At 34.1% G+C, this 24,675-nt stretch overlaps 2 protein-coding genes across 3 annotated transcripts; one reads left to right on the top strand and one right to left on the bottom strand.

The window, feature by feature from the left end:
- Positions 1 to 12: 12 nt before the first annotated feature.
- On the top strand, positions 13 to 1,109 carry LOC123679338 (mediator of RNA polymerase II transcription subunit 11). The gene is made up of 2 exons (XM_045616896.1): positions 13 to 378; positions 438 to 1,109. The coding sequence occupies exons 1-2, from the start codon at positions 303 to 305 to the stop codon at positions 803 to 805; spliced, it is 444 nt and encodes a 147-aa protein (XP_045472852.1). The 5' UTR covers positions 13 to 302; the 3' UTR covers positions 806 to 1,109.
- On the bottom strand, positions 1,095 to 23,154 carry LOC123679337 (homocysteine S-methyltransferase 1-like). Of its 2 annotated transcripts, none has more exons than XM_045616894.1 (6): positions 22,866 to 23,154; positions 8,407 to 8,640; positions 7,725 to 7,886; positions 7,358 to 7,620; positions 1,973 to 2,190; positions 1,095 to 1,442 (listed from the first exon to the last, which is right to left on the bottom strand). In XM_045616894.1, exons 2-6 carry the CDS (start codon positions 8,636 to 8,638, stop codon positions 1,262 to 1,264), a joined length of 1,056 nt encoding a protein of 351 aa, XP_045472850.1. In that variant the 5' UTR covers positions 8,639 to 8,640; positions 22,866 to 23,154; the 3' UTR covers positions 1,095 to 1,261. The 2 variants fall into 2 exon arrangements, with proteins under 2 accessions (XP_045472850.1, XP_045472849.1); XM_045616893.1 differs by lacking the exon at positions 22,866 to 23,154 and adding an exon at positions 8,794 to 9,002.
- Positions 23,155 to 24,675: the final 1,521 nt, after the last annotated feature.

Here is a 24,675-nt window from a genome sequence, read left to right as displayed (position 1 = left end):
ATTTGACAATTAAACTAGTAGGTGCTTTGAATCAAATCCGAATTGAAGTTTGGAAGATAATTATCAACATTCAAAAGTAGTGAAAAAATGTACCTGATAAGAGTTGTATAGGAAATTTCGGAAAAACAATTTCAAAAAAACGTATAATCTTCAAAAGAAAAAGATAACTGTCACACCATACCAAAGACTTATGTTTGTGACTAACCTGAAACACCAGTTTTGCGATTTGTAAATGAAAATTTAAGACATACAGGTGTAAATTAGGTGTCTGGAATTGTGTTTTAAAATATTTTGATGACAAAATGACTGCTCCAATGGAAAGAATACAAGTCTTAGATTCTATAGAGAAGGATATAATAACATGTCTTCATAGTGCAGGTATATTTTCAATAATTTTTGCAGCTGATTTTTACTTATATCACCTTAAATTCTTATAGGTCAGGTATTTGTTGAACTGAGCAAGGAAAAGTCTAGTCTTAAGCAGGCAGAAAACCATACTCAGACGTTTTTGAAGACTCTCAGTACAGTAGAGAATAAATTAACTGATCAGATTAACTACTTAACACAAGTTTCAACTGGCCAACCTCATGAGGGTTCAGGATATGCATCGCAGAAAGTATTGCAAATGGCTTGGCATAGATTAGAACATGCTAGATCTAGAGTTAATGAATTAGATAGGCTAAGAATTAAGCACATGCAAACTCGACCTGGAGTTAGGAATATGCCAGGAAATGGAGCTATGATGCCTCAGCAACCTCAACAGCAACAAATGCCTATCCAACCTCAAGGAAATATGCAACAATGATTATGTTTAGAAACCATCTACTGTATTGCTTGTATCTTAGTGAGTTCGTTTTCTGTATATGTTAGTCAATTCTAGGTTGTTTTTGCAGTATAATCAAAATTTTTACCTATTTGTGTTTTACTCATATTGAACTAATTGTATTTTTGTTTTTATTATATTTACTTTCGATCACTAAATGGTCTGTCAATAGAACAAATTAAATTGAATTGATTATCAATTTATTCTTGAACGGACTCACAAAAAATATATTTATATTGTTTGTTAGGGTTGAATACTAATAAATTAAATATAATGATTGAAACGACTGATATATTTAACAAAATATTTATACAATTAGAAATACATTTGTTTGATATTCCATTCTGTGGTAAGACTAGCTTCTTTTTGTTTCACTTTCAAAGTTAGGAAGAAGGATTTGTACTTTTTATTGTATAATTTGGGGTATTAGTTTTTGTGCTACTGTGAGGAAGAACAATTTAATTCACTTTGTTTACACTTCCACTTCTGAACTTCATTATGAATTCTAGTAACATCCACAGCATAGGTTCTACAACAACCTCCAACCCAAGTAACACCTAAGTCTAACCATTTTGGAACATAAACCTCCACTGGTTCACACTTGTCTCTATCGATCCATCTGAAAAAAATATTTGATTAAATTAGATTTAAAAAATAAATGAGCTTAAGTTGAACCTCAACATCAAATATAAAACATTCCACAATAAAAGGAATACAAGAAGAGAATATTTTATTGCATATTAGGAAAAATTGCCTTTATTTTTGTATTTTGTATAGTTGAAACCATTGTTCACTAGTGAAAGCTGATATTTTATGATAATTATTATAAAATATACACCTTTATTGAATTTTTTGTGTAACTTGAATTCTTTTGAATACAAATAGATGAATATTGGTCTGCTCTTCATTTAAAAAATAAAATACAGAACCTCACTGAAATTTTGAATTAATCTTTTTCAAAAAATTACTTTTTTTACATAATTTTATATGGTACAGAGTAATAGATCTCTAAAACATTCTACAGGATCTCAGATTGCAATTTCAGGGTTTATTATTCAGGTTCAACACTAATTTCCTCATATTTGCTCAAAGGGATAGCAAACCAATTATAGAGCTAATAGGCAGCAAGGTAATTGAATTTTTCCTCACCCCAAATCAACTTTATAGCTTTCTCCGCTGTTGGGATATACAATGAGCGGCACTGGGTCACTTTCCCTACCCTTGTTGATGCCGGAAATGAACTTCTCCACCAATCTGGGAGCCACACAATTCAAACCCACGGCAACCAATTGATTTCTGTTGAGATCATAACAACTTCTAACAGTTTGTTGGAAATTGTCACCATAAGCTATCGATTTTCCATCTGGCTGAAAAAAAAACGTTAAAATTAAAAGAGGATAATTTCGCGTCATTCAGTCGGTCTATGTGTAGGCATTTCAACAGCCTGTTTTGGAGAATATATGGTCGCATAAGAAATTCATTTTGGCGTTCTGAGCCAATTTTGAAGCTGCGCCCTTTCTCAGAAGATTTAGGTTTTTTTTCTGGGATCACTGATGGAATTAATTATCGATAAGCACTCAGTGATCCCTGCCATATGCACCCTCAATTTCGATGTAGAACAATTGGGTTTATGTCGTAAGCGGTGCCGTCTTTCGAGAGACGCGTAGCCTATGACGCCATCTCGGGCTAGTACAGACTCACTACATCGCTTTTTCAGATTGCCTTAATGTTTTTTCAGCTGAATCAACCTGTGAATGCGGCAATTGAATAAGGTTCAGTAATTGTGAAGATAAACGTGTAAATAACGGATGTTTAGCTGCATGCATAATAAATGTCGATGGTTGTCGTTTTTGGTTTGGACAGTTGAGAATTTAAAACTATGTTGACATTTCTGTTCAGTAAGGATTGTGGATTAATCATCATGAATCGTTTAAAGTCAGAACAACGTTTTCAAATTGGGGAGATTTACTGTGAAAAACTAAATATGTACGTGAAGTTCATAGAGCACTTCATCCATTTTACTCTCAACATAAATCGGCCTATTCAGAAAGTAATTTTTTCAGTTATTCATCGTTTTCGCCCTTATTTTACTCTTCTCGATTCAAATCAACAAGACAATGAAATGTGCGTAGCGAAGAGAATATTGCTGAAGTAGCAGGAAATGTTGAAGAAGACGCCGAAATGTCGATACGTCGACGTTCTCAACTTGTTGGCCTTGGTACTTCCACTACGTGGAAAATTTTACATGAGGCTCTTGGCTTACGTGCCTATAAATTACAGCTTATGTAAGAATTGAAGCCAAAAAGGAGAATTTTTGCTGATGGGGTAATTTGAAACTGATAACCGAAGATGATCTTTTTACCGAAGAATTGTGTTAAGTGATGAAGCTCATTTCTGGTTAAATGGCTTCGTCAATAAGCGAAATTGCCGTAGGTATCGAATAAAGAACAATTCTCTAGCCATCAAAGGATCACCATATTATTAGATCCATCAAAATTAACTAGTGCACCCCCTTAAGACCGAGTTAATAATATTCAATCATAAAATTACGAGTTATTGCCAAGCATCACAATCTTCCAGCACAACATACAGCCTAAAGCTAACCTAAAATATCTAGGATTTCAATTGGATCAAAAGCTGAATTTCAAATACCACAGTAATTCAGTTAAAAAAAGGGTAATTTCCAGAGCTGAAATATTCCGCAGTCTTACCTACAAGGATAAGGGCATTAACAGACAGACTGCTGCCACTATCTACAAAAGTATATGCAGACCTCTTATGGATTATGGGCACAACCTTTACTTGACCTGTAGGAGACCAACCATTAGACCACTTGAAACGGCAGAAACAACAGCAATGAGAAAAATAACCAAAATTCGCCATCCGAATAATCCGTTACACAATCCTCCAAACCCATTGCTGTATAAGTTGCTTAAGGTTGAGCCTATAGCAGACAGAATCAGGAAGCTGTCCATGAAATTTGCCCAAAGGCCGAACAACTGGGAAATCCTGGAACCACACTTAATCCAACGTAACCAGCATTCCAAGCCCAGAGCAAAACATCCTCTAAAGACCATCAGAGAACATCTTGAGGAGTTCAGAGACAGTCCTGCCCACTGAAGATGCCAATCAATGATTACCACTTCAAAATCTAGTTGATTCACCACTATAATATAATGTTTTTTTTTTGCTTTCCGTCCAAATGTTAATGTTAATCTCCAAACTGTTTATCTACAAACATTGTTTAATCTTATATTTCAGTTATTGTAAATTTACCTGGCTGTAGGACTAATACTGTCGATGGCCATTTGGCCCTTGGGTCAATAAATTGCGTTTATTATTATTATTTATTAACTAGTGCAGTTTACAGGGTGGCAGCATCATCGGCTCTTAGGAGCTGCGGTTACGGTGAATGGCGAGCGCTATGTTGCCACGCTGACGGATTTTTCGTTTCCAAGAATTAATCAGCTCAACATCGACGAGCTGTGGTTCCAACAAGACGGCGCAACTTGCCATATACAGCTCGCTTATAACCACCAATTTATCGCAAAATCAATTTGGTGATTGGTGACAACTTCATTTCCAGAAGTGGTCCTGGTTAACTGCACTCCTCGTTTGTGCGTCTTAACGCCTCTCTGTTACTTTTTATGGGGCTATGTTGGTTTCTGCCGACAAGCCAGCAACTCTTGAAGGATTGGACGCCACTATTCAAACCACCATTGACGTCATATGGCAAAATTAATTGGAAAAGTTAGTGAAAAACTGGACTGGTCGCAGGGCCGCTGCCAGGACCGGCATAGCGGAAATTTTGCCGGGGCGCCAAAATGTTGGGCCCAAAGTCAGTTAGTAAAACAAGACTTTTTTTTGACACAACAATATATTTTTCTAGTGAAAATTCCACTCTTCGTAGTGAATTGAAAATTGCCAAGCACCAATTTCAATGAAAACGAATAGGCGGCAGAGGAGCTCCCAACTATAGTTTTAGTTTTAGCTGTAGCCTGCGTCGTCTCTTCACTATAGAGCTTGATACTTTTAAATAATTCAAGACGATTTTTTATAAAATCGACTAAAGGTCCCATGATAAATTGAACAAGGTGATTTTAAGTTGAAAAAATATGATTTCATATAAAATTGAATGCCTGAGAACAATAACGGAGGCTCGATTCTTTAAAGAAAATTCAAGAACCCGCAGTTTGAAAGCGAATAATGGGGCTCAAATATTATAAAATCGAAAACTGAGAAATAGGTAGTGATAATGGTTTTTCTACAGGGCCCTCTCAGCTGTCAACACTAATTTTTTCAATTTAATACTCCAACATAATTCGATGAATAGCTAGGCACTATTGCCTATAATGAATCATCAGAAAAAATAGTGAAGGAAAAAAGTGTTTCTTTTGACCTCAGGAATCTTCGGTTGAAATACAGGGTCAATCAAAAATGTGTACCGAGCTCTCTGGAGGTGATAGTACATTGAAAAATAAGTATAGTTTATGAATAAACATATGGCCCAAAATGCATATTGAGGGAGATATATCCTTTCAAAGTTGATAAAGTAAAAAAAATTCTCCGCATAACGCATAACTTCTAAACGGAGAATGCGACCAGATTGAAATTTCGTGCATAAATGTATGTTGTAAAAATACATTTTTTTATTATACTTCTACATTTCTGATATTGTTATAGGGGAAGTTTCGAGAGGGTGAATCATGACTTTTTTGACACCGTTTAGAAGGGGAAAATGTTTTAATTTGATCAACTTTGCAAGAATATATCTTCTTAAGATGTATTTTGGGCCATAAGTTCATTCAACAAACTATACCTATTTTTCAATTTACTATCACCCCAGAATGTTCGGTACACATTTTTGACTCACCCTGTGTACATATATGCCCATCGCTAATTTTTGTTATATTTATCCAATATAGGTATCTACAGATTCGCGGTTTTAACTGCTTTCGTATAGGCCTGTAGGAAGCTCTATAGATTGCCTTAGAAATCAATTTCACATGACTAATCGTACCGAACTCAACACTTAAAGATTTATCGCATCAAAATGTATACTCAGGATACCACGATAAAAACGTCATTCGTAAAACGGTTTCCAGAAGTATCGAAATGACTTAGACGTTCAGAAAAGGTATTAAACCGGACTTTTTATCACCCTATAAAAACGCGTTTATTTCTGTAATTGTGAGTACTACGCTTCCCTTATACTTAATTCGCTCTAAAATTAGGGGCAGAAAACAATACTGAAGAAGCGAAACTGCGGAGAAGAGATATTTATGAATCGTAAATTCCAAAAAACAGCGAAACAATTTTTTTTTATTTCTGTCTCGAATGATTAACCGTAGGAAAACAATTTGATGTCTCATCATTCCGGAGCAGAACTACAAGATGAGTCAATTATCCAGAAACATCCCGCAGGATCTTTTTAGAGGTATACAGGGTGTTCCTAAATTGGAGGTAGGTACAAACGAAAATGAGAGATTCCTCGAATAATTTTGAGAAAAAGAAATATTGGTCCACAAATGGTTTGTTTTCGAGATACAGGGTGTTAAATTTCAATTTAATTTTTTTTCTCATACCATCTGCACTTCACAAGATGTTTAATTCGAATTTTATATTGAACATCACTTGATATGCCAATTGAGATTGACAATCTACAGGGACGTGATTTCTTTCTGTTTTTTTTTTTGGTTTTTTGTAGTTTTATCGTATTTGCTATTGTTATCGAGTAAACATTTTCAAACGATTCTCTAGAAATCCGCAGGAAAATTCGAATTCATAAAAATCCAATTTAGAAGACGAATAAATTAGTTTTGGTGCTTATTTTCTCGATCTCCAACAATGTTTCATAAAGATTCGATAAACTATTTTAATTATCACAAAAATAGTAGAAATACACATATTTATGGGACTATTTTTTGCTTTAATTCACTCAAGGAATCTCTCAATTTCATTATTTGTATTTCCAATGTAAGAACATCCTGTGTGTGGTCATTCTTTTCTCTTTGGGTTAATGGTAGAATGAAGTAGTTTTATTAGTCTAAGCTGCCTGCATTCAAGTTTGAATAATTTATTATACCTATATGATTTTTGTGAACTACACACTGATGATCATAAAATTAAGTACAGGCTTACTAATTTGATACTTTCACTAAGAAAAAAAATTTCTTTTGAAATTTACGCCTGCCAAAACCATTCTGAACAAGCTTTTTCAGATAATTTTTTTTTTCTTGATAAACTCAGATAGCAAACAATTGATGTGTCAAACTGGATTCCTATTTCATCGCTTGAAAAAATAGTCAGCACGTCTGATGTACAGAAATTCCGTTAATTTCAGATCTGCACATGCGTAACGCGCAACGCATATACAAAAACTGAACAAATCTCATTTCTTTTGATTCGATTTTAAATAAATTTCAATAAAAAATAATAATATGTTTTGTCTTTTATAATATACCAGTCTCCCGCTATACTTTTTAACAAAGGTCTATCACTAACTTTACTGTTCTCCATTAATTTAATACTCACTCGTACACTAAATGTGAGCCAAGCCTTCGTTTGTGGGAAATCAGTCTTCAAAAGTTTCACCAACATTTCTGCTTCTAACTTACAAGGAATAGTTTCCATGCCTAATAAATCTACGCCACCTTCAAGTAGTGCCTTTATTCTTGGCAGGTGCCACTTCTTCATTGTTTCTACTGGAGTTGTTGCTGCGTAAGAACCAGAGTATTCAGATCCATCATGCAACGAGGCTCCGTAAGGACCAACAGAACCCACAATCAATGGCTTTTCTAAAAAAAAATCGCAATTACCACAAAGTACCAACATTTATTGCAAGCATTTTGTCTTTACTCAAAAAGTGTTAATTTGACTTCGTTAAGGACTACGTACTTACTGTCTGAGTTGAATTCTTGTTGAAATCTTTCCACGGCAATCTTGGCTAAACGAACAGATTCAACTATTAAGTCGTAGCTTTCTTCTTCTGATAATTTTAGATGCTCTACGAATCCTCCTATGCTAGCTTGATATGTGTTGGTCATTATAACATCAGCACCAGCTGAAAAAAAGTTGAGTTACATTTAATTAGGGGAAAGTGTAAAATTCAGTTAAATTCGAAGTTGAGGTGCCAAAGATCGTAGAATTCAATAAATTCCAATTTTTCCATTGCGATACACACATGGCATTTATTTTCAGAGTGCTGTAAATGAATTGAGATGTTTTCTGAAGACATCATAAATATAGGTAGAGGAAGTATAAGCAGTAAATAGGAAACGTTGATTCACTATGGGACTTAAGAAGTGCGTTCTTTGTGAAGAAACTCGCGAATTGAGTGAAATATCGTATCACTGATATGTTTTCATTTACGCACGCTTCATGTCAAATTTGTTCATGTTGGGAACAAAATTTGCTTACTGAAAATGACATATGCTCCCTCTTTCTAAGTTTGTCACTCTGAGGAAGACAAAAATGATGAATCATTGTTAGAAAAATATCTTCATTTGTAGATAAAGCATGAAAAACGACAAAGCTTACTATAATCCAAATTTTTGAGACGAAACTTTTCTTTAGAAACATACCTCTGAGAAAATCAAGATGAGCATTTATCACAGCTTCCTTATCAGTTGACAAAAACCTAGCACTCCAAAGAACATCACCATCTATAGGTTTACTCGTGTGACAGCTCAATTGGGTTGCAAATCCACCATCTAAAATTTTGATATCCATATTTTTCTTTTCGCAGTTTCTTGTATACCCATTTTCAGGTCGATTCTGCGAATTGGAAGAGCTAGCTATACCCGGTGGGGCCATATCTGTGAATCAAACGTTAGATTTGAAAATTCCAGAATCTGAACACTAATTCAATAATCACTGTAGGTACTATTCGTTCTCACTTTCATCAGATAATTAATTCATTTCCAGAAACTATCTCAATTATTAACAATAATAGAATAAATCTTGTCTACCTAAGATAAATGATGTTCTGCACTGCTGACTGTTGTCTTGAAATGATCAGTAATTCAGTCCAGTATTCCACTATTCAGTACAATTGAGTTCAAGTTTCAAATGTTATCGTGAAGAGATAAGATTAATTTACTCATGCGTTATTATTGTCTTCCGAGCGTTGAAAAGATGTTAATTACATATTATAGATTTTTCATACATGCTTTGTTGCCATGAACACATGCGAGAATCGCACCTTTACTCTATCGGATAGGTCGTAATCTACAGGACGTTTCACCGATAAATTCAGCAATCACGAAAACCAATAATTGAACATTTCTGAAATTTTGTAGGCACAGGTACAGTCCTCTGAAATATTTAAAGCAAAATAGCACTCAACATACTTCCATACTCTTTTATTATTTTCATTATTATATGTAAAACATCTTCAAGTTGTGAATGCTTGTCTTACAAAATTTCAATTTCAATTTCTCTCTATATTTCAATATAGAGAGAGTGATTGAATCATTTAGGTATATCTACTGAAGGATTTGGAATCGATTGACTTTTTCATTTGGACTTAATTCACGAAATTTTGAAGGCTGAAGGATTTGAAATTGTCATAAAAGTGCAAGTACAGGGGTGTTCATAATCACGTTGAATATCGACTGTTAAAAGTATACTAGAAAGACGAAATTTTTAATGAAAAAAAAACAATGTTATCAACTACAAAAGAAAGGAGTGACTTATTTTAGGAGTCTTTTCATTTTGCAATTATTTTCATCATGAAATTCTTTGAAATATACAGATGACGAACGCCATAGAAAAATACTTCATTCATAATTAAGTTCATTGATATCAATCCTTTTTTAACGATATTGAAAATTGCCATTTTGGTAATAATGGAAAAATAGATAGATATTGGATGTTATTGTATAGGTACTGTAATAACTATATAATAATATAGGTACATAAGTCGATTTTTAATCAACCTGCACCTATATGTACCTAATACAATTTGAAAATTGTTTTGGCTACTTTGATGTTTTATCAATTAAGCTAAAAGAATCGAATGAATAGGCAATTTAAAACTAATTTGAAAACTGATATCTATTTATTTGTATTTCTCAATCCGTCAGGATAAATCATAATAACTTAAGAACAGCCGAATAATATACTTTTATAGCATGATGTGATATTCGATACAGAACTACCATTCAAAAAAGAAAAATATAAACTGAATTTTCCGTTTGAAATAAGATAATAGATATGTGTTAAAGCAAAACTGTAAAAAAATACTATTTGCTTCTGATAAACTTTTCTTCATTATTTTTTTTTTTATTTTTAATGTTATCAAGGTTAAACGCAGGATCCAAAATTTCAATACCTACACCAGTGAATGGTAATATTTATCCTCATTCCTTTGTTTTGACGTCCATATCGAAATATCACAGAGGTCATCGTCATTTGTAGATATTCAATGTCGTAGGTCAAACAGTTTATTTCGGTATTTTTGTATATCCTTTTATGATTGATGAAATAAAAATTTGCCAAGAATGAAAACGAAATCAATATAACTTCAGTATTTGAAATTTCACGAATTTCTTTGGCCATAAGATGAAGAAATTGTTACTGGATAGTATATTTGATGTACCCAATCGAATTATTTGTATCTAATTTATTTCTGATCGCTCGTTCCCTGAACAAACGACTTCGTCGCAAAATATGTATGCGTAATTATCGAATTTTGAACCAGGATTGGTCTCATACGATAAGGTGCAACTCATTGATGACAAATTCGTTGTCAAAATAAGGAATGTTCTTCCAGTTGGCCGTAAACAAGACAACTCCAAAACGAAAAGACATAGAAATTGAAAAATTTTCAGGGTTCGGATTTATAATGCCGGAGTTAATTTTGAAATGAAAATTCACATTTGAAAGTAAAAAAACGATTTTAGGATTAATACCAAATTCCATGGTGATGGTGTAACCAGTACTATAGGAAAATCAAGAAGAAGAATATCGAAAAACATAATGATATATGATCATTACATTACTTAATATTTATTTCGAAATATTTGGAGTTAATATGAAATGTTGATTCACTATGGGACATAAGAAGTTGTGGAGAAACTTGCGAATTGAGAGAAAAATCGTATCACTGCTATGTTCTCATTTCCTCGCTTCAAGTCAAATTTGATTCTTCATGTTGGGGACAAAATTTGCTTACTGAAAACGACGTATGCTCCCTCAATTTATTTTTATTACCTACTCTGAGATTAGAACCATGGCGTCTCAAGAAGAATATTAGAGAATAATGATATTTTTGTTATGCAAAAATTCCATTGGTTTTGGATTTTGCATGTACTTAATATAGGCAGAATCATGTTGAGATTCGAACAAAATTATTTTTTGATAACGTCAACAAATTTCTAAACTCTTGAAAAATTTTGTGCTGAAAGTATAATCAAAATCATGAACCATTCAAGAAGAATATTGAAAAAAAGAGCTTTTTTCTCACCGAATACAAACAAGTTTTCAGTTGACATTGAAAATTCATCATTTTCGACCGTATTTCATTGAATCTCATAAAAAAACTGTTATACCATTATTATTATTTTCTAGAATAAACTCCAAACAAAATACCCACTTCATTGATACAAATCGATGAACCTCACTCATGCCAAAGATAATCCCTTCACAGGGAACACATCAAGAGGATATAAACATGTCTGATCGCTTCAAGTGGCGTTATAAATAAATTCTTGTTTGCCAATCTATTTGAGAGGCACCGATCGTTTTGTTTTCACGATTTTTCACAGCATTTGCCTCCGACGGACGGTTTTCCATTGATTATTACGTATATAAGTGACAAATATTTGTTTATCGGTTTTATGTCAATCGCTTTTCGGCGCTGGGTGCTTCACTATTGTATATTTTACAGTCTGACTTCGTTGTTGTGTTCGGATCTCGATTTTATTTGATTTGAACATACAATTAACAATTGTCTGATCGAGTTATGAATCAGAACAATGTAATTTATTTTATTGTTTTATTGCTTTGTCCATTGGCGCAACTAGAGTTGACTTACTTTGAAAGAGCAACATTTTTCAATTTTTGTAATTTTTTTTTTAATCAATGGGGTCATGTCCCCAATAACTCCTCCTTCGTTACGCCTATAGTTTTGTCAGATGATGAAGATTGTTGGAATGACTTCAAAGCTGGACCTTCGCCTAATAAATATGTTCAAGAATAAAGCCAGAAATTTTCAAATAATTATTCCTGACACTTTTTTAAGAGAAAAGTTTTCATGTAGGTCCACTTATATTTTCTTAGCAAAATATAGAGTGTTCAAGTTAAAAGAAAAATCGTCTCAAATTTATTTTTATATTATTCTTATTGACAATAAGTGACCACAATCACAACATTGAAAGGGCTTAAAAACATACCGATTTTGACTTTAACTAAATAAAACATTGCGAAAAAAGAAGACAGCCTTAGTCTGAAAACTTTCAAAGGGGTTATGTATCAAAAATATTAGGTTTTTATTTTGAAGATGCTTTAGGCTATCAAATTGAAGTAATTAAGAGACAGAATATACTAAAAAGACTTCTAACTCATATTTAATTCTTTTTTATCTACCAATCATATTCTTCTTTAAAAATATGGATGAATAAATCCCACTCTATCTCTGTAGTCTCCACCCCTGACCATTTAAAAGGAAATAAATACTTGTTTACAGAGTTTGAGAAATTATAAAAATGCTCTAAATAATTTTGATACCTCTCAAGGTTTCCGAAGGATTAATTAAGGAACAACTTGGGCTTCAACTTTTAGTAAAAAGAAATTGAGCATTTGTATTCTTGTCAACGTTCGAAGTTAGTGTTTCCTTGCCTAATTTTAATAGTTTTACTTAGAAAATCCAGGTATAACTAGGTTATATATATTATATTCACATAATCCTGAATTGTAAACACTTTATACGATTTTTGTCTGAATCTCAGAGTAATAAAAATAGATAGAGGGAGCATATGACATTTTCACTAAGCAAATTTTGTCCCCAATATGAACTATCAAATTTGACATGAAGCGCGCGGAAATGAACGTATCAGTGATGTGATATTTCACTCAATTCGCGATTTTCTCCACAAAGAACGCACTTCTTATGTCCCATTGTGATTCAAAGTTTCATATTAACACAAAATATCTTGAAATAAATACTTAAATATATCAGAAATTCAGAAAACAAACTTCAAGCGCGCCAAACGACGTGAAACAACCGATGACAGTAGGCGCGCAATGGTTGCCAAACCTTGGATTTCAGCAGGTATAGATAGAGAAAATATTAAATATTCTGGTCACTAAAAATTTAATAATTAGAAAACATATCGGATTCCAAATATTCAAATTTGCATATTCAATCGGGAATCTCTCAAATTAATATACAGGGTGTTTCCTAAACATGCGGCAAATTCAGGGGGTTGTTCCTTGGACTATTCTAAGAATATTTTGTCCTTTGATGATTTTTGAAAAACCTATTTGTTTCGAAGATATAGGGGAAACAAAATTTCAGATAATAACATTTTATTATGAAAAATTACATGAAAATTCAACTCAACCTACAAAAACTGTTGAAAATGACCACCTCTAGCCAGCATACAAGCATCCAATCTTCTCCTCATTGACTGCCGAACCCTTTCAAAAACACCAGGATCATTTCTTATTAAGTTACACCCAGCAATGATCCGATTTCGCAAGTCTTCCACATTTTCTACTGGAGTGGTATAAACTAATGATTTTAGATGGCCCCATAGGAAATAATCTAAGGGGTTTAAGTCCGGGGAACGAGCAGTACCTACTTAGTAAACACAGTGCGGTACGCATTTTTATTTTTTTTTTTTTATTTATTATTAATTTTGAAAATATGAAAAATGTTGTTCGCCCTGTATCTTCGAAACAAAGAGGTTTTTCAAAAATCATCCAAGGACAAAACATGCTTAAAATAGTCCAAGGAACAACCCCCTGAATTTTTGCCGCATGTTTAGGAAACACCCTGTATTTCATTCAATATATAATACACTTTCATAACGATATAGTAAAATTGTGGATTTGAAAATATATCCCAATCCGACAATGTAGTCTTACCATGTTGGGGACATGTAAAAATTGCGTATACTCCCTCTAGTTATGGTCTGAATAAACATTGACAATTTTCGACATTTTTCGTCTTGGAGGAAAATACCTATCGGGTATTTCAAACTTTATGGATTTCTCCCTGATGAGTGGGTGAAAACGTAAAGTTTATGTGGCGGATTAATTTCCGTATATGTATATAACAGCCTGTACCAACCTCATACCAAAATCCCCTGATTATACAACGACCCCTACAGTCCTGACCGTCTTTTACAAGGGCGTTACCCGTAGATATTCAACTGCTAGGACGTTGCAGTGGCAATGATTAAGTTTGGAGCCTGATTACACATCTAGCTGTAATTTCGTACGAGTTGCCCTAGGCTGAATCCATCACGATCCAAGTCAGGGAGCCCTGTTGTAAGCGTCGATGAATTCAAGGCGTCAATGTTCTCAAATCCGATGCATAAGTCAGACACTCAAACCTGGAATTTGCGAAAGGTAACAGGCTTATAGAAAAGTCCCCGGTCTACCATAATAGAACACATTTTTTGGCAAAATTCGATTTTATTATTCAACAAAGTTGCCTTCGAGGGCGATACAGCGATTATAGCGATCTTCCAACTTTTCGATACCATTTTTGTAGTACGATTTGTCTTTCGCTTCAAAATAGGCCTCAGTTTCGGCGATTACTTCTTCATTGGCGCTAAATTTCTTTCCAGCGAGAATTCTTTTGTGGTCTGAGAACAGGAAAAAAGTGGTTGGGGGCCAGATCTGGCGAATACGGTGGATGCAGAAGCAATTCGAAGCCCAATTCATGCATTTTTTCCATTGTTTTCATTGATTTGTATTGTCTTGATGAAACAGCCCCTTTTTTCATCAAATGGGGCAGTTTTTTCAACGATTTCATCCTTTAAACGATCCAGTTACGCTATAATGATCGCTGTTGATGGTCTGGCCCATTTGGAGGTAATCAATGAATATTATACCTTGCGCATCCCAGAATACTGTTGCTATAACCTTGCCAGTCGACTGTTTTAATTGTTTTTGAGCATTGGATTCGATTCATCGTGTGTAGTCCACTTAGCTGACTGTCGATTGGACTCCGGAGTGGAATGATGGAGCAATGTTTCATACATTGTCACATATCGACGCAAAAATTCAGGTTTATTGCACTTAAACAGCTTCAAACTCTGCTCAGAATCATTACACTTTGTTGCTTTTGATCGATTGTGAGCTCGCGCGGCACCCATTTAGCACACAGCTTTCTCATGAACCAATATTCGTGAATGATATGATGTACACTTTCAGATGATATCGTCACAATGTCTGCTATCTCACCAACTTCACTTTACGCTCATTTAAAATTATTTTTTGAATTTTTTCGTCGGAGACAGTCTCTTTTGGGCGTCCATTGCGTCTTCAGTGCTCATTTCACCATGTTTCAACTCAGCATACCAATTACTGATGGTTGAGTTTCCTGGTGCAGACCTCGGAAACTCTCCATCAAGCCAAGATTTTGCTTCAACTGTATTTTTCCCTTCAAAAAGCAATATTTTATCCGCACACGAAATTCTTTTTTTCCATCTTTTTTCGAATAACAAAAGTAACTACAATGCAATATTTAACAAACTAATGGTCGGACTGCTGTCATATTTTGACACGTAGATATCGTTTGACGGTTGGTACTAACTAAAAACCATATGGATTTAATACTATCACCGCCATCTGTGCATCAAACGGGAGAATTTCCAATTGGCCGAATATAAATGGAATATTTCAGAATAATACTCATCGGTTTTTACCATCATTCGTTCGATGAACTTTTGCAATACATTGGGGGGTCATTACGATAAAAAAGAGGTTAATTAAAGTCAAATGAATTTTTTCCGTTCGGCAGATAAAAAAGCGTTTTGATAAACATTTTTGAGCGCTTGTTTCACCGAACAAATCACTCTATCATTTAGTGTCGAATCTCGATGTCTGTAATTTTCTAGCAGGGAATGGTCTCAAAGGATAAAGTTCGACTCACTCATGAGAGATTCGTTTACAAATTCGAATATATCGGTTCGTCTGCTTGTTAACACGATAACTCTTGAAAGGAAACACCTATAGATACTTTAAACTTTCAGGTTAGGTTCGGATCTCGAATGCCGCGATTGAATTCGTTTATCCGAATAGGGGTTCCGTGAATATGGTTCTGTGATTTTTTTTTCTTGATGTATTCATGCTATCTACAGTTTCGATCGAAATACATAGGCTGACAACTTTGCTTCCGCCGTTTTTTCTTAAATTCAAGGTTCAATTGTAAAAAACTGATTATATTTTCAAGATTCTAGTGCTGACCACTATTTTATCCCGTCTTTCGGGCAGCGCACGAATCCCGCGTTGAAGAAAGTGGTCATTTTTTGAAGTGATCCACTAATCAATCAAATTTTTTACTTCTTCACAAGACTGGAAGTACTGGTCAACCAGGCCGTGTGCCATTGTTCGAAACAAGTGATAGTCCGAGGGAGAAACGTCTGGAGAATATGGCGGGTGTGGTAGAACTTCCCATTTCCCACTTTCGCAACATGGGGTCGAGCATTGTCTGCTGTAAAATCACTCATCATATCTCTCGTTATTCGCAGTTCAGCATCTCTCGGCTTCAACTCGTACGGCACCCAATTCCCTTGTTTCTGAATCATTCCCATGACTTTCAGGCGTTTTTAAATGGCTTGTTGCGTCACTCCTAATGATGCTGCCAATTCTTATTGCGCTTGGCACGAGTCTTGATCAAATAAATCTTCTCTCTTCTACCGCCATGCTGTTCTCGACGTCAAATTTCCGTTCTTGAAGCGTTGAAACCAGTCTCGGCACGTTCTTTTACTAGGAGCAGCCTCACCATAGGTATTTGTGAGCATTAGATGAGCCTCAGTCGCAGATTCCATTCCAGATGGTTATTCAAAATGAAAGCTCTTATTGGAAAACTCTTAGTAAAATAATAATATGAAGCTTCATGCAAAATTACGTGTTGATCAAAATCATAGACAATTCAAGCAGAAAATCGAAAAAAACTTTAATATCTCAGTGTCGATAGATTTATTTTAGTTGGGATTCTGAATTCAGAAAAAAGTGAAAATTAGCATTTTGAAATGAAATTTTGGAAATTTAAAATTCAAAAGTGGCATTTGTCAAAATTCAATATGGGTTTGAAATTTCAACAAAAAATAAATGTAGCTGTGTGAAGTACATAAATGCACATGTAGTTCAGGAGTCCATCAAAATTAAATTCGTTAAGATGAACATGCTCTTGGTCGTCAGCTGAGTCCATTTGTGTGTAATAAATTAACTTCAATATTTAGTGTTCTAGTCAATTTTTAGCGCAATGAACCTCCAAATAATAATTCCAAAGTAACTCACTCAAAAAGAAAAATAATCATGGAACTTAACCGTTTCAAAGTTTCAAATAACCCCTCATAAAAACAGACAATAAAGTGAAGCATCATCTTAACTTTCTATGCTTACTCTTACCGGAAGAGAAAAAGAACTCCAGCACATTTTATCCAAAGAAATGAATCCTGCTGGAAGGTAAAAAGGATATCTGACATTCCAATGAAAATGAGGCACTAAACCTTGTCGAGTAATTAGTCAAAGAATAAAATCGAATGAGGTGCTTCCTCGCCAAGGTCCCAGTGTGCACTTTTGCATCTCTGGATGACATAAAACAAGGCATTTACCCGGAAAACTGCTTCAAGCGTCTTGACGGTCATTTAACTGCTGTTCGCCGTTGCAGAAATTTCATTAAACATCCACCGTGCGTCCCTGAGTTATGATGACCTTTGTTCTTGTTATTATTCAAAGGAATAGACGAGATATTTCAATGCCCAGGTTCTGTGGGGGAATTTTCCTGTTATTATTTCGGCTTGGATGACTTCTATCCATATTTTGCCAGGGATGTACGCGGAAATTTTTCGATTAATGATTCTCAACCACCAAATTTTCATTCATAACTCAAGAATTTATATTCTTAACTATTTTTAATAACCATCAGAAGTTATTCTAGTTCAATTCTCAAAAATGGTTTTATCGTTTCGTAACAGCTGCACAATGGTGATCTCCGTCCGGTATATTGAATTGGACACTTGAAGGTATTGAATCAATTAGACTCAAAACTCCTGGCAAAACCCTCCAATGTCATGGCAACTTTCTTTGATTTCGAAGCACCCTTTGAAACAGTTATTGACGACCGCCTCAGTGCAATGAATTCCGTAAATCGTTTGAACAAAAAGCCCTCCATATGATATACCGATGGATCAAAACCAGAAAAAGGCACAAATATTGGGGTATATGGGCCTAAATGAGGATCTCTAGATTCCTTGGAAATGAGCCTCCTATCCTGAAAACCGAGAAACTAGCTGTCTACACTTGCGCCCAAGAGTGTATCAAAAAAAACCTCAAAAGGGCGCGTATTTAAATCACTACGGACATACAGGCCACGCTGAGGTCCTTGAAATCATACAGCCAGGGGTCTGTACTGACATGGAAGGGCAGTAATAACCTAAAGCAACTGGCCAGAGGCAATAAAGTAACTCCGCTATGGTTACCGGGGCACTGCGGTGTTGAAAGAAATGAAAAAGCCGCTGAACTTGCAAAAAGGCATCAAGCTTGACAACTGTTGGTCCTGAGTCCTTCTGTAGGCTTGGAAAATACCAATTCAAGGCAGTGGACCAACTATGGGAGAGAGACAATAGGAAAAGTCTCTGTAGAAATACTCCGGGCCCTGCTAAGGCAAAGAAATTTGTGGAGCTTTCACCGACCTATACCAGAAAGCTCCTGAAGCTACCACAAGCTGTGCTTCGTGTAATGGTGGGACTGTTGACAGGAAACTGCCGGCACAAAAGGTATTCGTACAAATACTTTTTGTACCCTAAAGGTAAGCAAGCAGATGAGATCTGCTCACTCTGTGGAAAGGAGGTAGAAACAGCTGAACACATAGTGTGCAAATGCCCAGAGCCAACTGTCCTAAGAAGCACTCACATGAAAAGTCAGTTCTTGATACTCACGGAGTAATAGTCAAGCTCCGACGGCCACCTTGGGTTTGTATGAATAGGTAGGGTTAAGAACAAGAGATTAATTTGGTCGCAGTTCCCGGTAGGCTAACAAAGCCGTAACTACCCCGATTCAGTGAAATAATAATAAAAATACGGCTGCACCAAGTGGCTCCAGCGCAGAGTGGGATAGCTTGTAAAACCAGTGAAAAATATGTGGAGGCTACAGTAGTACAAAAGTAAGAACAAATATTGGTGAATTGCTTTTTGAGAAAGGAGCACCAAAGTAACTAGAAAACTGCTTTTAGTGATTGTCGAAATTATTTTTGTTACCTACTCACAAATGTGTTCTACACATAGGCAGACTTTCAAGGTTATCTATAATTCAGTTTGTTTAGAGTGATTTATTTGTCAGTTCATATCAAATGTGTTTTGCGTTTTCTACCACATGAAATGAAATAAAATTCTTTGGACATATTAATAGGTAATAGGTTTTCACCTTGTCAGTTGTCGACACAAATATTGTATATTTTGCTTGAATTTTCTAGTGTTTTGGTGACGCGATCAACAAAGACACTTGCATTAAGCTGAAAATTGTTTATACCCGAATTTAAAATTGGTCAGATCAGTTGTCAAGGAAATATCAGTTTTTTTCCTCAATATTCTGCTTGAATCATTTTTGATTTTGATAACGTGATTCTTATAAAATTTTGCGAGGAGATTAAAATTGTTATTTAAAATTTAAATGCAATATTTGATCGCGATTGAAACCGTAGTTTGGAAAGAATGCTCTTTACGAAAAGTGAGATTTTGCTCATCATCTATCCGAACCAAATTATGGCATTCGAAATTCAAACCTCAATTGAGACTTTGAGGTTGATATAGCTCTCGTAGCACAAGTAGCATTCAAAAATATTCCAAATTCATTGTTGCAAATTTAATCTCAAAGTATATAGAAATAACCAAAGAAAATCTACCAAAACAAAACTCCTGTGATACACATCTTCAAGATACGGCAAAACCTAATTTCTAGACAAATATTTTTCTGACGATGAGGTAAATGTTGTGTTCAGCCCTGAATATGAAAAGATATTTTGGTATTCATCACCCTTATTTTCCATAATCGATAGAGAAACGGATCAAACTCCATGAAGAGGAGAATATGTTTTTGAATTCATTTCGATGAATATTCGAAGGGGTATTTTTTATCATTTATTTGAAATGAGTTCACTTCTGGGATTGATTTTTCAAAAACATGTAGACTTGAAAATGCATAACACACATAAGGCGTAAGTTATCTGTGTACCCATGCTTTTTTCTAAGAAAAATTGAATTGTCCTATTCGCCATAGCGGACCCAAGAGGAAAAAACAATTATATGCTATTAATTCCTCCTATCTCATCAAATATTCCTACTTGATAATCAAAACACTTCAAATTTTACACAATGGTTTATATTTGTTCCTATCTCAGACAATTGTCAGCTCGTGAAAAAATCTCATGATAAACATTAAACTACGGGATTTGTACCTGTGATTGTTTATTCCGACTATATTATTTTGAAATTGTTGAAAATCAAAGAATGAAATATATACGCTGTTCCTAAATTGAAGGTGGAAACGAAAACGAGAGATAAAGGAAAAATTCCAATAAACATTGGGCCCTCAAAAGCTTTGTTTTCGAGATACAGAGTGATTCGTAAAGTCGTGCATTTTTGTGATAATTACACGATTTTACCGAATCAGGAATCATTAATGCAGATTGGGAAAATAAGCACCAAAACTAATGATTAATTTATTCATATTAACTTACTAATTGCACTTTATGATAATTTAGATTTTCCAGAGGATTTCGAGGGAATTGTTTGAAATTTTTATCGAGATTGGCCGCAGATACGACTGAACTATAGGAGATCAAAAAGTTTAGTGTTCGATCTAAGTTTCTTTTCAAATGTTTTCGAATCACTAGTGGATCACCAAAAACAATGCTCTGGGAGAAAAAAAAAGGGTACTATTCCAGAGAAAATATTACCACATGGATTTGCCATCGAAATTGAAATATCTGAAGTTCAGTAAAATAGTGAAGATGTTATGAGAAAAACTTGAAAAAAAATTAAACTTGAATCAAGGTGTTAAAACTTGTATCTCGAAAATGAAGCGTTTGCAGGCCCACGTTTGTAAAACTCCTTTTTCTTGAAATTACCAGGGGAATATGTCATTTCCGTTTTATTCCCAATTCATAAAGATATAAAAAAAAATTCACATCATTAATAATACTCAATTAATACTCAATAAAAAGTTTTTCAATACGAATTTCTACCTTTGGTATCCTTGAAGATATAAATTTCTGAAAATTTCATTCGGACTTTGATTCTTAAATCCATGTAGTCAAATCTCGTAGCGTGATTTTTATTGAACGTATGCTTTTATTTTCACACGAATTAATAAATTCTATGATATATGAGGAAATGGCAAATGAAAGAGAAAGGGGATTTGTAATGTTTCGGTAATAAAATAACAAACGATCACTTCCACAAACTTTACCTCGTTTTTGTTTAATTTATCCATATCCCGAAATATATCGACTTGTCAACTAATTTTAGACTGGCTTTTTTGTTTGTATATTGAATTTTTGTTCCAAATCAATTTAGTTTTTCGGCATCTTTCTATTGTAAGACGTTGATTTTTGGATTTGTGTTTTTACATCGATGAATTCGAATTTCAATGTCAACTGTAGATAAAAATAGTTCATTACTTAATTATGGAACTTTTCAAGGTATAATTCCTTCAACTCATAATGCCATAATTTCATGAGCAAATAAGCAATTCCAAATCATTCAGAAGTCTGCAATTTGAACTCTGGATGAGAGCATTATCTGATTCACATTTATATATCTTATATGCCATCTCGAATAGTACGATAACATCTTGCAGCACTTGAAGTGAATAGGATGGAATCGAGTTTTTCCATATCTGGATCATTGAACTCTATTTTAAACTTCAGATGCAGTAAACAAGATGCGACCATATGTGAATTGTTTCACTATGTGAATAATTTGATACAATGTATGAAATGTCATACGATTTTGAACACTCGTTATAAGTAAACATTTGGTTTGACTCATTGATGAAAAATACATAATAGTATTCCATAACTATACCTAAATCCGCTCAACAGTTCATTGATCTCAAAATTTTTCTCAATACGTGATTCTGTAGAAAAAATTGTTTCGAAAAATTCTAAATTTTTGCAATTATTCGTCATAATTTTATTATTAAGATTGTGTGTTAAATTATTCAAGGAACACTTAAAGAGTATATAAAAACTGATGTACATAACTTTCAAATGTTAAAATGCATTTGAGATTATTTGATTAAGAATTCTAGCAGCTCTGGAAAGGGTTGATGTTTGAATGGATGACCAATCGAAGAAACCCTATGTAACAATAGGCAATATGGAAAAGAACGATCCTGACTTTCGTCAGTTTTTTCTCAAATTCTTGTAATAAAGACTGCTGATAGAATAAAAACAAAAATGATCTCTTCCCATGACAAAAAATAATTGTACAGAACAATTGACGCACACACTTTGGATAGCGAGAATTATTCATGTAAATTTTATTTTTAATAAATGTCAATTTAAATTTTTATACGAATATACGTGATTATAGAAATTATCATTCAAAACAATAACAATTCTATTCAGTTGTAGATAACTGCTATTACTCTATTTACTACTATTATTCCAGCATAATTTGAACTGTTGTTTTTGAAAAATTGAAACTATTAGGTACAAATATAGTAAAATATTTCGGGATATTGTATCAATAAACATTTCCGAAGAGAAATTCGATATACGGAGATAAATCTCTATTATCGAGACGTTAAATATTGTCAACAGTGTTGCCTGTCAATAAGCAGCTATCAAAATACTCACTATTGTCCGACCAGCTCTCTGATACGCACTGCTAAAGCCACCAATATACTGTTATCAGGAAACCGTTTGTTCAGGCAGCAGCTAATACTTTTTATCACTATATTATATCGACTCCGAACAAAATCTATCGAACTATCTCTCTAAGCTTCCAGATACACCACTTGCAAACACTTTCAACACACTGTTTACTTTATCAATACGCAAGCCTAATCGAGATCACGTGATGTTATTTTGAATATTACATATTCAAATGGTGTACCCACACCTTACCTTATAAAATTCGTTGGGATCTGTGAAATGGCTGTTTTATTAATTATATATGTATATGAGGCCACGTGTTTGTTCAGTGGTTGGATAGTATATTAGACATAAATAATGTGCCTTTATAAATAGGTGCGATTGTTTTTGGGTCTACGCCAGGTTTTGTCAGATATCTAAGATTACAGGTCAATGATTCCGTTATATTGAATATATTTATTTGGTAATAAGGCACAACCTACTAATCGAAATGTGAATATTGTTCTGTTGATGTGTTAAACAATTTTATACCGTGTAAGAAAATAATTTAGGTCAGTTCTATGATCGAAACTAATGTGATAACTAGGTTAGATATCTTGTCTATGATTTTCAATACTGTATTCTGATTTTTGGGATTGCCGGAGAAAGTTGTGAAGCTCTACTTATTTTCCATAAAAATCTCTGTGATCCTGATCTTTTTTGTGAAATTGAGAAATACCTACCATTGATCCACTCTGATTATATATATCAAAGTATATTTATTATGTTTCGATATACGGTACAAAAATCATATCAATTTTCAATAATTCCGCCCAAATGTCTATAATTTTTTGATTTCGAGAGAAACGATGAAATATTGATGGTTTTAGAACTCGTCATTCCGTAAGTCTCGAGTCTGGCGCAGAGATGGCACTGCCAGTGCCAAACCACGTTATTTTTTTGTTAGTACCTCAGAGTAATGAACATAGATAGAGCATATGTCATTTTCAGTTAGCAAATTTTGTCCCAAACATGAACTATCAAACTTGACATGAAGGGCGCGAAAATAAAACATATCAGTGATACGATATTTCACTCAATTCGTGAGTTTCTCCATAAAGAACGCACTTCTTATGTCCCATCAACGTTTCATATTTACTCAAAATATATTGAAATAAATACCTAAATATATCAAAAATACAACTTCAACCGCGACAAACAACGTGAAACAACCGATGACACTAGGAGAGCAAAAGCTCCCTAACCTTGGATTTCAGCAGGTAGATACAGAAAATTATAAATATTCTACTTATTACAAATTCGACAATAAGGAAAAATATCGGATTCAAATTTGCATTTTTATCGGTAATAATTCAAATAAATATATTTCATTCAATATAATATTCATTGATAACGATGCCTATACAAAATTGTGGATTTGAAAATATACCACAATCCAACAACGTAGGTAATCTAACCATGTTGGGGACATGAAAAATTTCGTGTACTTCCTCTATCTATATTTATAACTCTATGGTTTGGTCCTTCAAAAAATATGTGTCAAAATTTTGGAGCATATAATGTCCAATTTATTGATCGAAACTCTGATTTTTAGTTTCTTTCTGTGGTTATAGGGTTTGCTTAAGTTATCCCCTCTCTTTGTATACGTAGAATTCACTGGTATAATAAAAAAATTTGGGTTTTAATTCGAAAATCTTGAGTTTTGATGAAGTTCATAATCTTCCCTTAAGCACACTTTTTGTCCAAACTGAAAACAGTATTTGTAGAATCGAAAATTAAAATGAACTTTTAC

This window comes from Harmonia axyridis, chromosome 4 (genome assembly GCF_914767665.1).
Source record: "Harmonia axyridis chromosome 4, icHarAxyr1.1, whole genome shotgun sequence".
Lineage (NCBI taxonomy): Eukaryota > Metazoa > Arthropoda > Insecta > Coleoptera > Coccinellidae > Harmonia > Harmonia axyridis.
This window is presented reverse-complemented; position numbering and strand designations above follow the sequence as displayed.

Coding starts and splice junctions, on each gene's coding strand:
- LOC123679338 (XM_045616896.1), top strand. CDS start 303: ATGACTGCTCCAATGGAAAGAATACAAGTCTTAGATTCTATAGAGAAG. Junction 379..437: donor AACATGTCTTCATAGTGCAG/GTATATTTTCAA, acceptor AAATTCTTATAG/GTCAGGTATTTGTTGAACTG.
- LOC123679337 (XM_045616894.1), bottom strand. CDS start 8,638: ATGGCCCCACCGGGTATAGCTAGCTCTTCCAATTCGCAGAATCGACCT. Junction 7,887..8,406: donor TCATCTTGATTTTCTCAGAG/GTATGTTTCTAA, acceptor ACTTTTTTTCAG/CTGGTGCTGATGTTATAATG. Junction 1,443..1,972: donor AGCTATAAAGTTGATTTGGG/GTGAGGAAAAAT, acceptor TATTTTTTTCAG/ATGGATCGATAGAGACAAGT.